This window comes from Lycium ferocissimum, chromosome 7 (assembly GCF_029784015.1).
Source record: "Lycium ferocissimum isolate CSIRO_LF1 chromosome 7, AGI_CSIRO_Lferr_CH_V1, whole genome shotgun sequence".
Lineage (NCBI taxonomy): Eukaryota > Viridiplantae > Streptophyta > Magnoliopsida > Solanales > Solanaceae > Lycium > Lycium ferocissimum.
The window spans coordinates 44,119,804-44,133,994 of record NC_081348.1 but is presented as its reverse complement, the minus strand read 5'-3'; the positions used below and the strand labels follow the sequence as shown (position 1 = coordinate 44,133,994).

General features: G+C 35.2%; 1 protein-coding gene across 2 annotated transcripts; it reads left to right on the top strand.

Annotated features, from left to right (window-relative positions):
- The first annotated feature begins 469 nt into the window (after positions 1-469).
- On the top strand, positions 470-13,089 carry LOC132065271 (protein SAWADEE HOMEODOMAIN HOMOLOG 2-like). Of its 2 annotated transcripts, none has more exons than XM_059458575.1 (9): positions 470-654; positions 7,004-7,089; positions 7,190-7,235; positions 7,318-7,453; positions 9,581-9,644; positions 11,720-11,771; positions 11,980-12,123; positions 12,531-12,650; positions 12,725-13,089. In XM_059458575.1, the coding sequence occupies exons 1-9, from the start codon at positions 595-597 to the stop codon at positions 12,779-12,781; spliced, it is 765 nt and encodes a 254-aa protein (XP_059314558.1). In that variant the 5' UTR covers positions 470-594; the 3' UTR covers positions 12,782-13,089. The 2 variants fall into 2 exon arrangements, with proteins under 2 accessions (XP_059314558.1, XP_059314559.1); XM_059458576.1 differs by lacking the exon at positions 470-654 and adding an exon at positions 4,455-5,104.
- Positions 13,090-14,191: the final 1,102 nt, after the last annotated feature.

Genomic DNA, 14,191 nt, shown 5'->3' with positions numbered 1-14,191 from the left:
TTTATGGCGTTTTCATGATGTGAATGAATTCTGAAGGTTTTTAATAACAAAGACTCCTAAACCTAAAAGGAACCCAAACTGGAAAAACTTCCTTATGTGACTACATTAAAATTTAATACATAAAATATAGTTAATTTTAAAATACTAAATATTAGAATAAATAGTAAATGACAATTTTATTTATTGTAGAATCTTTTAATAAAGGGCAAAAAGTCCAATCAGCATTTCTAAGGGTCCCATTAAATCCAACAACCAAACTTGCTAAACATTTGAGGGAAATCAAAAGTGCCCACTTTTGACAAACTTAATGGACCAAAACTCTTCAAAACATACTCTAGAAGACTATTTCGAACCTACCCTAAACATAAGGGTCCATTTTTGTCATTTTCCCTCCATTTTTTTAACTAATAAACCCAAAACTAAAAACCCGACCCGGCTAGTTTTTTACTTTATTCAGCCCTTAATTTTGAAAAGGGCGCCCAATAAAACCATTTAAAAGAGCTTACTAATTACCCTTTGATCCTATAATTTATCTCTTTATACTCATTTCTTGAGAAAATTTAATTGTGGGTTTTGTTTGAATTACTGTAAAAAATGGACCTTCGTCCCAGAAAGAAACAGGTAGAGTCTATATCTGGCTTCACACAAACTGAGGTAATTTTCAATTTTCTTTTCTAGGTTTTTTTATTTTGGAAAAAAGATTTTTTTTTTTCCAATTTTGGAATGTTAATTAAGTTGATATATTTCTTGTTTGATCTCTATTTTGAATTTCTTTTAATTGTTTTCAAGCTTTGTCCCTGTGGGATTGTTGAAAATTGCTTTAAGATAGTATATATTTGTATGTGAAATGTGCATTTAAGTTGATATATTTCTATTTTTGGCCCTTTGGAGTTGTTGGAAATTGCATATATATGATATATCTATTATTGAGTATGAGATAAGCATTATTATTGCTCTGCCTGTGTGCAAAGAATCAAACTATGATGCAAATACAAAGGATTTATATAGGTGACTCCACCTTGTTTAGAATTTAGGTGTAATTGGTTAATTGATTTTGAAAGTTATTATGAACCCTTCGCTTAAATTTGTGCTTAGTGAAATTGGTTATCCAATACCCTTAGCTGCACTATATTTAGTTATAGAGTTGGAATTTTGTTGTCGATACGCTCTTTCATTGTTCACACTGGGTCTGAGACATGGCCCCGACTCATATGGGAGGCAGTAGTAGGGATTTTTTCCGCAATGGGTGAAAGTTTGACGAGCTCATTCGGTTAAATATTGTTGAATTTTGTGAATCGCATCGCATAAAAGCTTAATTTGTTTTTTTTTTTTTTCTAATAACCGTGGTGTCCGGGTCAACTTGCATGCACATCGGCTAATTCCACGGGATAGTTGCCACCTTCCACTAGCAAGAGGTACCAGGTATCTCTATCCACCAAGGCTAGGACAGATGGGAAGAAATTATCTAGTGTTTTTGTCTCTGCTAGGATTTGAACCTAAGATCTCATGGTTCTAAACCCACTTCATTGACCACTAGGCCACACCATTGGGTGCTTAAGTTGTTTTAGAGTAGATATAGTTATTTAACAAAAGTGGATCTACTTTGACGCTCAAATAGTCATATTCATGAGAGATAATAACTATAACGTATACGAGAAGGCTATCTTTGGTTCGATGGATCAAGTGAGGAAGTTGAGTCCAAGTAAATAACAATATGATGATCAATTAGTCTAAAATTCAATTGGGTTCGAGATGAATTATCGATGTGTTATTAACTCAACTTGATTAGCTTAATCTTGAACAAACGAAATGAGTTGCACTTTATAACTCAAACTTAATACCCTAGAGTGGTAAATAGGTGGTCTAAGCCTTTTGTGTTGATCAAAAAGAGTTGAATCAATAAATTTCATGATTCAGTTCATTCAACATTACATCAAAGTTAGATATTTTTCTTTGATTAAGTATTAAAGTTAGATTTTAATGTACTACAAATTTCTATCTTTTCCCTTGGCCATTTTCTTTTGAAAGTACCGCCAATGGCTGCACCATGAACATGAACAATTATTTGGAAAGGGCATTAGTTCAATTCCCCGCGGAATCGGGCATTAGAGGCGGATTCAGGATTTAAACTTTATAGTTCGAATTGAAATTCTGACACAAGTCATTTACTATATTGAATTCAAAATCTATTACACGCCACCCTCCCCAGACCCCACTTATGAGATTACACTGCGTATGTTGATTTTGTTGTTGTTTGAGCTAAAGTTACATGGTTCAGGAGAATCCATAACTTCTAACTCCTAACTCCCTTTTAGCAGTTGAAATAGAGTTAGCTAGGTATTTAGGAGAAGATATAATCTGCACCGTTGATCTCTTCCTTGTATGATGCAATCTCCACCACCCAATTCTTGGCACGTGACTCACTTAAAAATCTCACACTACCTCTTCCTATTTATTTACTTTTCCCACAATTAATTTCCATACAAAAAATTCCCCAAATTTAGGACAAGATGTATGGTAAGTACTTAAAAAGGGATTAGACATTAGTTATCAAAGTGATCTTATGTACAGCATTCGCAAAGGAAGGAACGAGTGTAAGACAGGGCAAAATAGGTGATAAATGGAGTGAGCAAGTGAGTTCTTATGCAGAGCGGGTGCCAAATTCTAGTTTCTATGCCTTTTTCTTTCTTAATTTAGTTTAACTTTGATTGAACCCGAGTTTGTTTCGAATGATATATCTTAGGATCTCGTGATCTGGCTATCGTTTGTTGCCCTTTATTTTTTCAGTGTTGAAGGTTGAATTTATTTTTTATTGGTTCCAAAAACCATTCAAATGCTGCACAAATTAAATTTCTCCTTAGAATATTTCGTTAAAATTACCTTTAGAAGCCTGTAAAAATTTAATATTTTTTCTACAAATACACTTGAGCTCTCTCTCATTTTATAACTGACTCTTCATCTGTTGCCTTCATAACGGTGATATCATAAAACCATAGACCGTAAACTAAAAATAAACTTAGAAGATTGACATTTATTTTCAATGTTTATTTTTTAGTTTATGTTATCTGATGTTATGACTTTTGAATCACTTTGATGAAATCAAAAAATGCAGAGTTGATATTCTAAGGAGAATTTTTTTCTAGTATTTGAATTTGGAACCAAAGAAAGATCAAGTCCATCCCTCAACACTAAAAAGTAGCGGAAAATAAAGGAGATCTAAATTACGAAATCCTAGATACACCATTAAAAATAAAACTAGGTTCAAACTAACTAGATTAAAGTTTAAAAGAAACATAGAACAATGTCAAATAAAAGAAAGAAGTCCAAAAGAAAACCTAAGGAGGAGCTTTTGCTTATATTAATCTCTTATGATCATTGTATTTACTCTTGGTTGAATTTTATTGTTTGATAATTACTCCCTTCGAATTCTTTTGCATGTTAGTTTAGTGTATGAATTATATTGTCTTTTTAGACGGTCTTAATCAATCATCACATTCATGAGCTAGCTTTTGATTGTTGTATTACGCACAAAGTCTTGTAACTTATTATAGTACTGAGCCTAAACCGACCTAGTTATTGTGTTTGCCAATGTTGAGTCTCCATGTTATTTTATTCACACTCCAGGCCTGGGGTGCAGGGGTATTATTGTTCAACATTGGTCGAGGATATGGGTTTTGTTCTCCTTATATGATCGTGGATGTAGAGAAAATAGAACTTGAGTTTAAATCAACTTTAAGATTTAACTCATGAGGCGAGACTGTCCGGAGAATCTTCACCTCATAAGTTAAATTTTTTTATGTTGATTTAGGCCCAAAATTTATTTTTCATATCATAGATTGATAATTTTCTATAAGTTGAGGAGAAAAATTAATTCGAAATTATCAATTTGAATGCCCGAAAATTAATGTTTCTAATTCACAAAACGGCCTGCTACAATTGATTGAATTAATATTGTAAAATTATTAATATTTATAATCTTAATTCTAAACATTAAAGTATCATTAGACATTCTATCTGTTTCAATTTTTATTTATAGTACACTCTCATTTTGAGTCATTATAAATTATTTAAAGTTTTTGTTTGGTATTTTCTCTGTCAAACTAATGATCTTCTATTGTTAGTATGTTTTTGGCATAATACATAAACATGCCCTCAAACTTGGCCTCAGCTGGCAAGTATGCCCTCTAACTTTGGGTGTGCACAAGTAGGCACCTCAACTTGTATAAAGTTGAACACATAAACACAAATGCTGACGTGACACGTAAATTTTGGAGGTGTCTAGATTATCATTATGTAAGTTGGAGTGTTCAACTGACAAAGTGGAGACAAGTTGAGGTGCCTACTTGTGCACTCCCAAAGTTGGAGGGCATACTTGCCAGCTGAGGCCAAGTTTGAGTGCTTGTTTATGTAGTTCGCCTATGTTTGTCTACTGCAACTATTATACTCCATACATAAGTCAAAAATAGGCTTTTTTCTCAAAATATGCGCTTTTGTCCAAAAATATTTCACTGGCATGTTATTTTTATAAGAATACCATAAACGTGCGAATCACATCAGTAGAATGTGATTTAAAGTCAAAGGATAACGATAGAATAGACGGATGAGTTAATAAAGGCATAAGTTGCATTTACTGAATTCGATTTATAAGTTGCATTGTAAATGGACATATAATAGCATTCCAAAAATGAGACTCATAACTCGCCTTCATAAAATGTGATTTGCGGCCCTATCTTTTTTTTGTTTTTGATGCGGGGGGTTTGGTACCTGCATTGGGCTTTGGGGCCTTGATTACTCCGGATTTGCATCTCGTAAGGCCCATTTAAGGGAAGCCCTCCCTAACAAGATTTTTTCTATACCCGCGGCTCAAACCCTAGTACTCTAGTTAAGGGACTGATATAGGAAAGTTTTTAGGTAATTTTTCAGCCTTTATCTTGAAAAAGGCGCCGACCGAAACCCTTTGATCCTATATTTATCTCTTTACTCTCATTTCTTGAGAATTTGTTCATCAAAAGAATTGTGGGTTTCGTTTGAATCTACTGTCAAAATGTACCTTTGGCCCAGAGAGAAACAAATACAGTCTATCTCTGACTTCACGCAAGCTGAGGTACTTTTCACTTTCTTTTCTGGATTCTCCATTTTTGTAAAAGAAATTATGTTTTCCATGTTTGGTCTTGGAGAAATTGGATTAAGATGATATGCAATTGTATGTGAAATGTGTATTAAGTTGATATATTTCTTATTTGATCTGTATTTTTAATTTGTTTAATTGTTTTCAAGTTTAGCCCTTTGTGGTCTTTTAAAATTGCATTAAGATGGTATATCTTTGTATGTGGAATGTGCATTTAAGTTGATATATTTCTTATTTGATCTCTATTTTGAATTCTTTGTTATTGTTTTCAAGTTTAGGAATTTGGGGTATCCGAAAATTGCATTAAATATGATATATATGTATATATATGTATTTGTAGTAAGTATGAGATATGCATTGTCACTCTGCCTGTGTGCAAAGAATGGCTGGGGTTGCAGTAGGTTAAGGTTCAGTGTAAAAATAGTCAAGCTGTGGTGAATGTTTTGTGGATACAGAGGATTTATATAGGTGACTCCAACTTGTTTCAAATTTAGGTGTACTTGATTAATTTTGAAATTTAAACTAAGAAGAGCTTAAAATATGTGCTTATTGAAATTAGTTTTCTCTTCTTTTTCTTCCAATAACCGAAGCTGCATTATATTTAGTTACAGAATTGGAATTCTGTTGTCTTTGGGCTATTTCATTGTCCACACACTGGGTTTGAGACATGGACCAGACTCATATCGATGGCAGCAGTGGAGATTTTTCCGCAATGGGTGAAAACTTGACGAGATCATTGGGTTAAATATTGTTGAATTTTGTGAATTGCATCGCATAAAAGCTTAAGTTGTTACAGAAGAGATTTATTTATTTCATTATTCGTTTTTGTTTTGGCTTAAGTTCGTGAACCGCACCTTACATGTGTTATTGATTCTCTTTGTTGTTTTCTTCCTAAGCCATGTATGGAGAAATATCTTGTTGATATGTGAACATTAGACTTAAACTCTTAAACTCTGGACCACTATTTGTTCTGGTATCAAATCGATTGTTGTTGTACTTAGTATAAAAGTTTAAGCTATTAGAGAGGCTCTGCAACAATGCAGACAAATGAAAACAATTGGACGATAGGTTGTTGCGAAGGGTCAGCAAGTTTCAGCTGTTGGAATTGGTCAAACTAGTGGGTTTGGTTTAGTGTGCATTCTATATATCAGAGTTAGAGTGACTAGTGAATGGGTTCTTGCTTTGACTGGAGCTCATTTCCTCTTATCCAACAACAACAACAACATACCCTGTGAAATCCCACAATGTGGGGTCTGGGGAGGGTAAAGTGTACGGAGACCTTACCTTTATCTCGGAAGGTAGAGAGGTTGTTTCCGAAAGACCCTCAGTTCCTCTTATCCCAGTCCGAGTATTTGAATGATGCAGTAATATGGCTGTTAACATACTACCGAAGCTATGTCCTATGAAATTATATCCTTTCTTCATAATTTTGTAGAAACGCTAGTCATGGTATTTTATTTAAAATATCATTGTCATGTTTTGTTGTGATTGTGAATTCCATCACCTTTGGCCAGCTCTATAGTTTTGCCTCACAGAAAAACGCTCTACATCAAAATGATGAAGAAAGTCATAAGAGTTTCTTGGACTATACTGGGATCATTCTTAGATTCAGAGGCTCAGGCTCTTACCTAGATAGTTATTACATTTGTATCTTATTATATTGATTTGTGAGACTAGTTAGAATTTTCTCTTTGAGGAAGGATCCTTTCGAGTTTTTTGCACATTCTCCTACTTGCTGCTTTTGAGTTGAAATTCACATTAGAGAATGATGTCAAGCTACAAACAAATTGTATCGGAATTGTCGACTCTAGTTTCAGTTATTTTCTTCTGACTTGCAATCTTTTCATCGCCTTCACAACTTTTTCATTCAAGCAGATCGAAAAAATGGAGAACATGCTTAATGAATCAAGAGAACAAGTCTGTGATCCGGAAATCTGCAAGAAATTGGCAAAGATGTTCACGTGAGTTTGTATTTTGGAAAAAGTAAAAGTTCTTTTTGAAATAAAAACCAGACTGATCTATACATGCATGTTCTTTAATTCATTGTTCTTGTGTTTTTAGGCGCTCTAAAGGACGTGCCGGAAAACCAGTTGTTAAGTGGACTGAGGTTCATACTTCAACAGCCTTTCCCTCGGATGATCTTGTTGCTTGAATTTTCACATGGCACTAACTATTGCACTTGATTTTAGGTCCAAGCTTGGTTCCAGAAGAAGTTGGCATGCTGTCCATCAAAGGATAATTCAGCTGAAGCCAACCAAAAACTGCCTGATATTACAGAAGGAAGCACTTTGAATAAAGCACATGAAAGCTCACATATTCCAAAAGGTCTTTTTCAACATATCTTCTCTATATGTTCCTGACATCTGACATGATGGTTATATGAGACTGATGTGGCTGATTACAGCATTATTGTGTTACTTCCTCATTGGCCCGTTAAAAGTGAAAGTTACAACAACATACCCAGTATAATCCCACAAATGGGGTCTGGGGAGGGCAAGATGTGCGCAGACCTTACCCCTACCTTTGTGGGGTAGGGAGGTTGTTTCTTGTAGACCCTCCGGTCAAAAGAAGTATAATCAAAGCAGGATTGAAAGGAAAATAACGGTCAGCAAAATAGCAAGATGGAAAAATCAAATGAAGCAACACGTACCTAAAAAGGAGAATAAGATAAGATACTGCGCGAGTACTAACTAATACTTCTAAATATGGAGAAGAGGAGACTAGCCCCCTGCCTCTCCCACATAAAAGTACTAAAACACTCGGCTACGTAGTACCCTTCTACCCAATAACAATGAAAGTTAATAGTACTAACATTTAAATTCGAGAAGATAGGTTGCTGAAATGACTACAAAAGCTTCTTTATCCGGAGAAATTAATTAAACATTAGAACCTTTTGATGAAGGGGAGCCTTGGAGCAACGTAAAGTTGTCTCCGTGTGACCTATAGGTCATGGATCCGAGTCGTATGCCCTTCCCCCAACCCTGCGTGAACGTGGGATGGTTCGTGCACCAGGCTGCCCTTAGCACCTCTTCATGCCTCCGTGGAACATTAGCACCTCTTGTAAATGTGCTGGGGAGATAAGATTCTATTAATATTCCTTGGCTCCAGCTAAGGAATTGATTGTTGAGTAGTCCCATGTCGCTGGGGATGTGGTATATTTGGTCTTGGGCAATCCTCACCTCATGAGCTAGTTTTTAGGTTGAGTTAGATCCAAAGTCCATTTCATATCATGGTATCAGAGTGAGACCTATACCTATTCTTGGTTTACTCAATGTTTGCATATTATGTTGTTCACGCTCTAGTTGGTAGGCCTAGACGTGCAAGGGTGTTGAGCTGTGCCACATCGGTGGGATGTAGGGCTGGCAAAATGGTTAAGAAAAAATAATTAACCATCGAATCCGACCCATTAAACATGGGTTGAATAACTGGCCATTAAAAATGGATCAAATATGAATATTATCCACTTTATCCACTAAAAAATGGATATCTATATCGATAATATGGATATCCATATTATTAATTAAGAGTGTAAGCTTATTTTGGCCTTTAGCTTGTGTTCTCCCGTGGTTCCCGTGGCTATTCTTGAAACCACGAATAATATGGATATCGATAATATAGAGATTCATATTATCTGTCAGGTAACCCATTTTTTATCCATATTAAATATGGGCGGGTCGGATATTTTATTCGTTTATTTTAACACCTTTTGGACCCACTCATATCCGACCCGCCCGTTTGCCACTCCTAGTGGGATATAGTATTTTGATCTCCTTACATAGTCTTGAAAATCTTCACCTCATGAGCTCGCTTTTTGGGTTGATATAGACCCGATGTTTATGTTCAATTGTTAAGTGAGAAAACTTCGTCACAGCAATGCATTTGGTTGACATCATGCAGTTATCCTGGACTATTTATTGAATTAAACTATTCATTATTACTACATAATGTTGTGCAAACTGCATTCAGCAATGTAATGTCCCCCAAGAGTGTCTATTGGTGGACTGGTGGACTACAAGTCCACTGATTTGCCTTTCATTTAATTCTCAATGATACATTATCCTCAAGGCATTTATCTCCAAGTTCATATCTTCTCTAAATTTGAAAATAATAGCTCAAACACCAAGGACGACTCCAATAATTTAAGTTTTCAAAGAAATTTTTAATCAAACTGTAGTTGGGCCAACTGTAAGCTTAACATCCACTTAAAGTTACATTCTACTGACATAGAATGAGATGTAAATCAAGTTGAGGTTACCTACAGTGTAGAAAATAAGTAATTGTTGACATACAAAATTGCCTAGCCCTTTCTTTTCCTAATTCTATTTTCTACTGTAGACAGTTGAAACTATCTTTGTGCTGAATTGTTGGTGTCCTTCCTCTTATAAAGTTAAGAGTTGTATTTCTTTTTGGCATCAGAAATGTACAAATATGGTCCTGACACACTTTTTGCAGGCCAACAAGTTCCAGCGCTATCAGACTTGGAATTTGAGGCTAGGTCTTCAAAAGATGGGGCATGGTAAGACTACATTAGCAAGCAAGAAGTTCTTGATTTTTCAGTCACAAATTATGTACTGGGTTCCACTGCCATTTCAGCATTTCCTTCTGGATGCATAAATCAGTTTCGTCAGCATTTTAAGTTAGATGCTTTTTCAGTTGTTTTAATGTTAATTTTGAGATGCATATTCTTGTGAGGCCTCTTGTTTGCATATTCACTTTGAGCCACTACTTTTGATGCACTCAAACTTATGCCGCTTCTATTTCCTTGTGAAGTCCATAGCTTAAAAGGTTCCATAAAATTGAAGATAACTGGTTGAACATGACATCTCTATCATCAAAATTATCTTATTTTTTTTTTTTTCACATGTTACCTTCTCAAAAAAAAAAAAATTATCTTATTTTTCTATCTTTTCTTTTTAGAAAGTTTTAGAAGGAATACATCGACAACCCCTTCAACTTGCCAATAAATTTCATTTAGACACTCGAACTATACCTATTCCAATTGAGCATCTGATAAAATGTTCCTATTAGACATTTCCAGCTTAAATTTTGATAAAGCTTTTGCACGTGTTCTCAAGCGTCCATTATGTAGATAAGTTGACCACTTAGGATATAGCACATCCCTTAATTATACACATTAGTCTCAATAAGTCGTAAAACCTCATGTCTGTTCCAATTGAGGTTGACGTGTATAATCAAAGGAGATGTCATATTTTACGTGGTTAACTTATCTACATAATGGGGATTTGAGACTCAGGAAAAAAACTACGACATATTTTTTGAAAATGAAAAAAAAATAATGTTGTTTTTTTCCTGCATTCTCAAATGCCTATTAGGAATACTCTATCATGTGTTTAGGTGCTCAATCGGAACAGACTATAGTTCGAGTGTCTAAATGAAATTTATTGGCAAGTTAAAGGGGTTTTCAATGTATTTTGCCAAAGTTTTATCTGTTTTCTCTTTCGGTTCTTTCTATTTTGATGGATGGTCAATGACTGCTGGTTGGAGAATGTCTATATGTTAATTTGTTTTGAAATTTGAGCAATATTAGACCCCATCTGTGTAAAACAATGGAGAACCAGAAAACTCTCTTCTTCTATGTGGTCAGTGTGTTAAAGTTAGCGGTTCAATAAGTAACATTGTCCAAATATATTCTTTGCTTTGCTGATAGGAAGGTATGGAGGTCGAGGATTAGGGTAGAAGAGTAGTAGGTAGCCTAGTGTTGTAGTACTTTTACGTGGGTGAGGCAGCGAGCTAGTCTCCTCTTCCCATCTTCTCAATATTTAGTAGTCGTACCTAGTATACGCATAGTATCTTATTCTTCAATTCTACTACCTGTTACATAGCTTGCTCTCTATATCTTGCTATTCTGTTGTCATTGTTTTCCTTGCTGTCCTGCTTCGGTTACATGTCCTCTGAGCCGAGCGTCTATCAGAAAAAACCTCTCTAGCCCACAAAGGTAGGGGTAAGATCTGCGTACATCCTACCCTCCCCAAACCCCACTTGTGGGATAATACTGGTATGTGTGGTATGTGTGATGATGCTGATAGTTTGTATATTAATATTAGGGTCTATAATCTTAAGTCAGTAATTCTTTGAGTGGCTTGATCTTTGCTACTATTTTGCTGCCCACAGTTATCCAGGATCAAATAGGTTTTTTCTCCCAATAGTATTAAGAGGCTTAATCATGAATTCATGGTTTTAGATCAACATTTAAATCGTTGAGACTCTGTTCCTATTATTAGAGACCCTTCTCTTTATTTGTTCTTCTCGAATTTTGACATGAAGCGAAAAGAATAGTTTAATAGACGACATGGCTATGCGGATACATCCACCTTTTCTCCTATGCACTTCCTGTACATTTGAAATTTTTTGAGAGGTCCTTAGTAGCAATGACTATCTGCTTCTTTAAGCATCTTTGCTTAGGTTACAGAAAAAGAAAAAAGAAAAAAATCACAGCTGGTTTGTTAAGGAGTTTTCTTCTCCAAAATTGTATACCACTTCAATTACATATTCCTCATGGGGTAATGAAGTCAAAACATTAGTGCTTTTTGGTGACATGATTAATAGTGTATTTTGTTCTTGATTTGACAGGTATGACATTGATACATTTATCTCTCACCGCTCTCTTAACTCGGGAGAACCTGTAAGCAGTTCAACTTGGTCAATTATATTTCTTCTAGACATTGTGGTATAGGCCAAACCTTTCATAATGAGCTATTTGACAAGAGCTGAAGTAGCTCCTAATCATATTTCTATTATGATGGAAATCAAATTCGTTTGTAAGCATGCTTATCGTTATGTAAGCATAACCTATACATTTGTACTTCTTCTACGAATGTAATGTATTGCAGGAATTTCTTGTAAGATTCGTGGGCTCTGAATCAGAGGAGAATGAATGGGTAAATGTAAAGAAGCATGTCCGTGAGCGTTCCGTTGCTCTTGAGGATTCAGAATGTAACAAAGTGAAAGTTGGGGATCTTGTTTTGTGCTTCCAGGTAACCCCTTTCATTTAATTTTCTTTTCCCAATTTTACACACTCAAAAAACAACAGATAAAAATTGGCTTCCAATTCATGATTCCCAAGAAAAAAGGAATCTCTTAGTGGTTATATGGTTCGGAACAGGGATATCCCGGGATTATAATCCCGCATTCTATATGGAATAGATAACACCAAGATTTTGATATAAAATTTATGCCCGCTTTAGCTAATACCTACAACCAAACACGGGATAAATGTAATCACAAATTTTATACCTGGATTAGTATCCTAGTCCCAGTAATCAAACGACCCCTTAGAGGATTCACTAGAGTGTTGATAGAGGGGGAGTGCAAATAAGATCGTATAACAATTACAGTGTGCTAAACTTCTTATTTTTTGTTCTCTTCATCTTAACTTAACTAGGAGGGGAAGAACCAGTCAAAATATCTTGAAGCTCAGGTTATAGAAATTCAAAAGAAATTGCATGACATAAGAGGCTGCAGATGTCTCTTTGTGATTCGATACACTCGTGATGATACCGAGGTAGGAATTAGTTACACAAATGAGTATACATTTTGGAGATGGACTATATTTACCCGATTTTACTCCTTGCTCAGGAAACGGTTCGTTTGAGGCGGATGTGTGTTCGACCAAGCATATTAGGGCGTCCTTGAATATAGTAACATGCAGCATATGCTGCTCAAATGCTCAATCATAGAATTTATTCCGATGAAGAAGAAAGAAGTCAGATGATCGTCCTGGTCATCCTTCCGGATTCTCTATCTGAGAATAGCCAACCCCAACTTGTTTGGGACCAAGTCATAGTTGTTGTACTCTATTTGATAGATGGAAACGAAATTTGTGAATTGTTGCCCTCATAGCTATCAAATTGGAGTACATCTTGTTTAGCTTTTTCTTGCCAACTATTGTTAATTATGAGCTCTAAAAACGGCATGCTAAAAATGTCATTATTTGACTGTTATAGTGGTTGAAACAATTGTTTCTTTTTTTTTTTTTTTTTTTTTTTTTTTTGCGCGGATTGCCCTTTATTTGGGGTGATCTTTAATTTTTGCCCTTCAAATTGGTGGTCTTTAAATTTTACCCCTCGCCTAACACCCCAAGGTTGTGGGTTCGAACCCCAGCTCAGTTAAAAAAAAAAAAAAAAAAAAAAAAAAAAAAAATGAAGGGCAAAAATTAAAGACCACCATTTTGAGGGGTAAAAATTAAAGATAACCAATTTGAAGGGTTTAGGAAGAAAAAATTAACTCTTTTATCTTCGCCAAGATGCTTTCTCGGCGATCTTTTCTCATCCATTGATTGAGGGTCAAAAAATTAAAGATCACCCCAGCATCACTTTTATAAGGGCAATCCTGCAAATTGCCTCAATTGTTTTGTCAACTTCCTTTAGACTCTATGGGTTCAATTTCTGCTCCAGGAAGTTTGAAATTGTTGCGTTAAAAAAGGATTTAACTCTATCTTTCTATTTCCAAATGGCCTACCAAAAAATGTTTTAAGTTATCCAATATCATGGATGCAATGTTGCAAAAATGACTATTAGATATATTTTTATGTGATTTATTTTGTATAAGTTGTTTAAACTGTATAAAAATCAGAAAGCAATTGACACACAAACATGTCTGGATGTTACCACTCCCAAAAATTTCAAAACTGAAGAAACGTTGTCCCGATTTTTGTTTGCAACTGAGAACTTTTTTTCTAATAATCTACATTTTCGAAAGTATCTTTTCATGTTCCCAAAAAACCTTATGACAAACAAGCTTTTATTATTATTATTAGGGACAATTTATCAATTTTCTCGTTCCTGGTCCAGTTCCTTTGCATCTATTCAACGCCAATATCTTCAAAATCATTATTAATGCCATAGAAGTCATCTATAGTTAAGCAGGCACTTAGTTGTTGGTCAGTTCAAAGTTTTAATATGGATATACTGCAGCACAACGAAGGCAAATAGACAGGAAGCTTGGCTCCACCAAGTACACCATGTAGCACCAGGGTGATGAACACCTGTTCTCCGTTGGATTTCAGACTAAGCCCTTACATTGCTCGTATTATTAGCCCAGGTG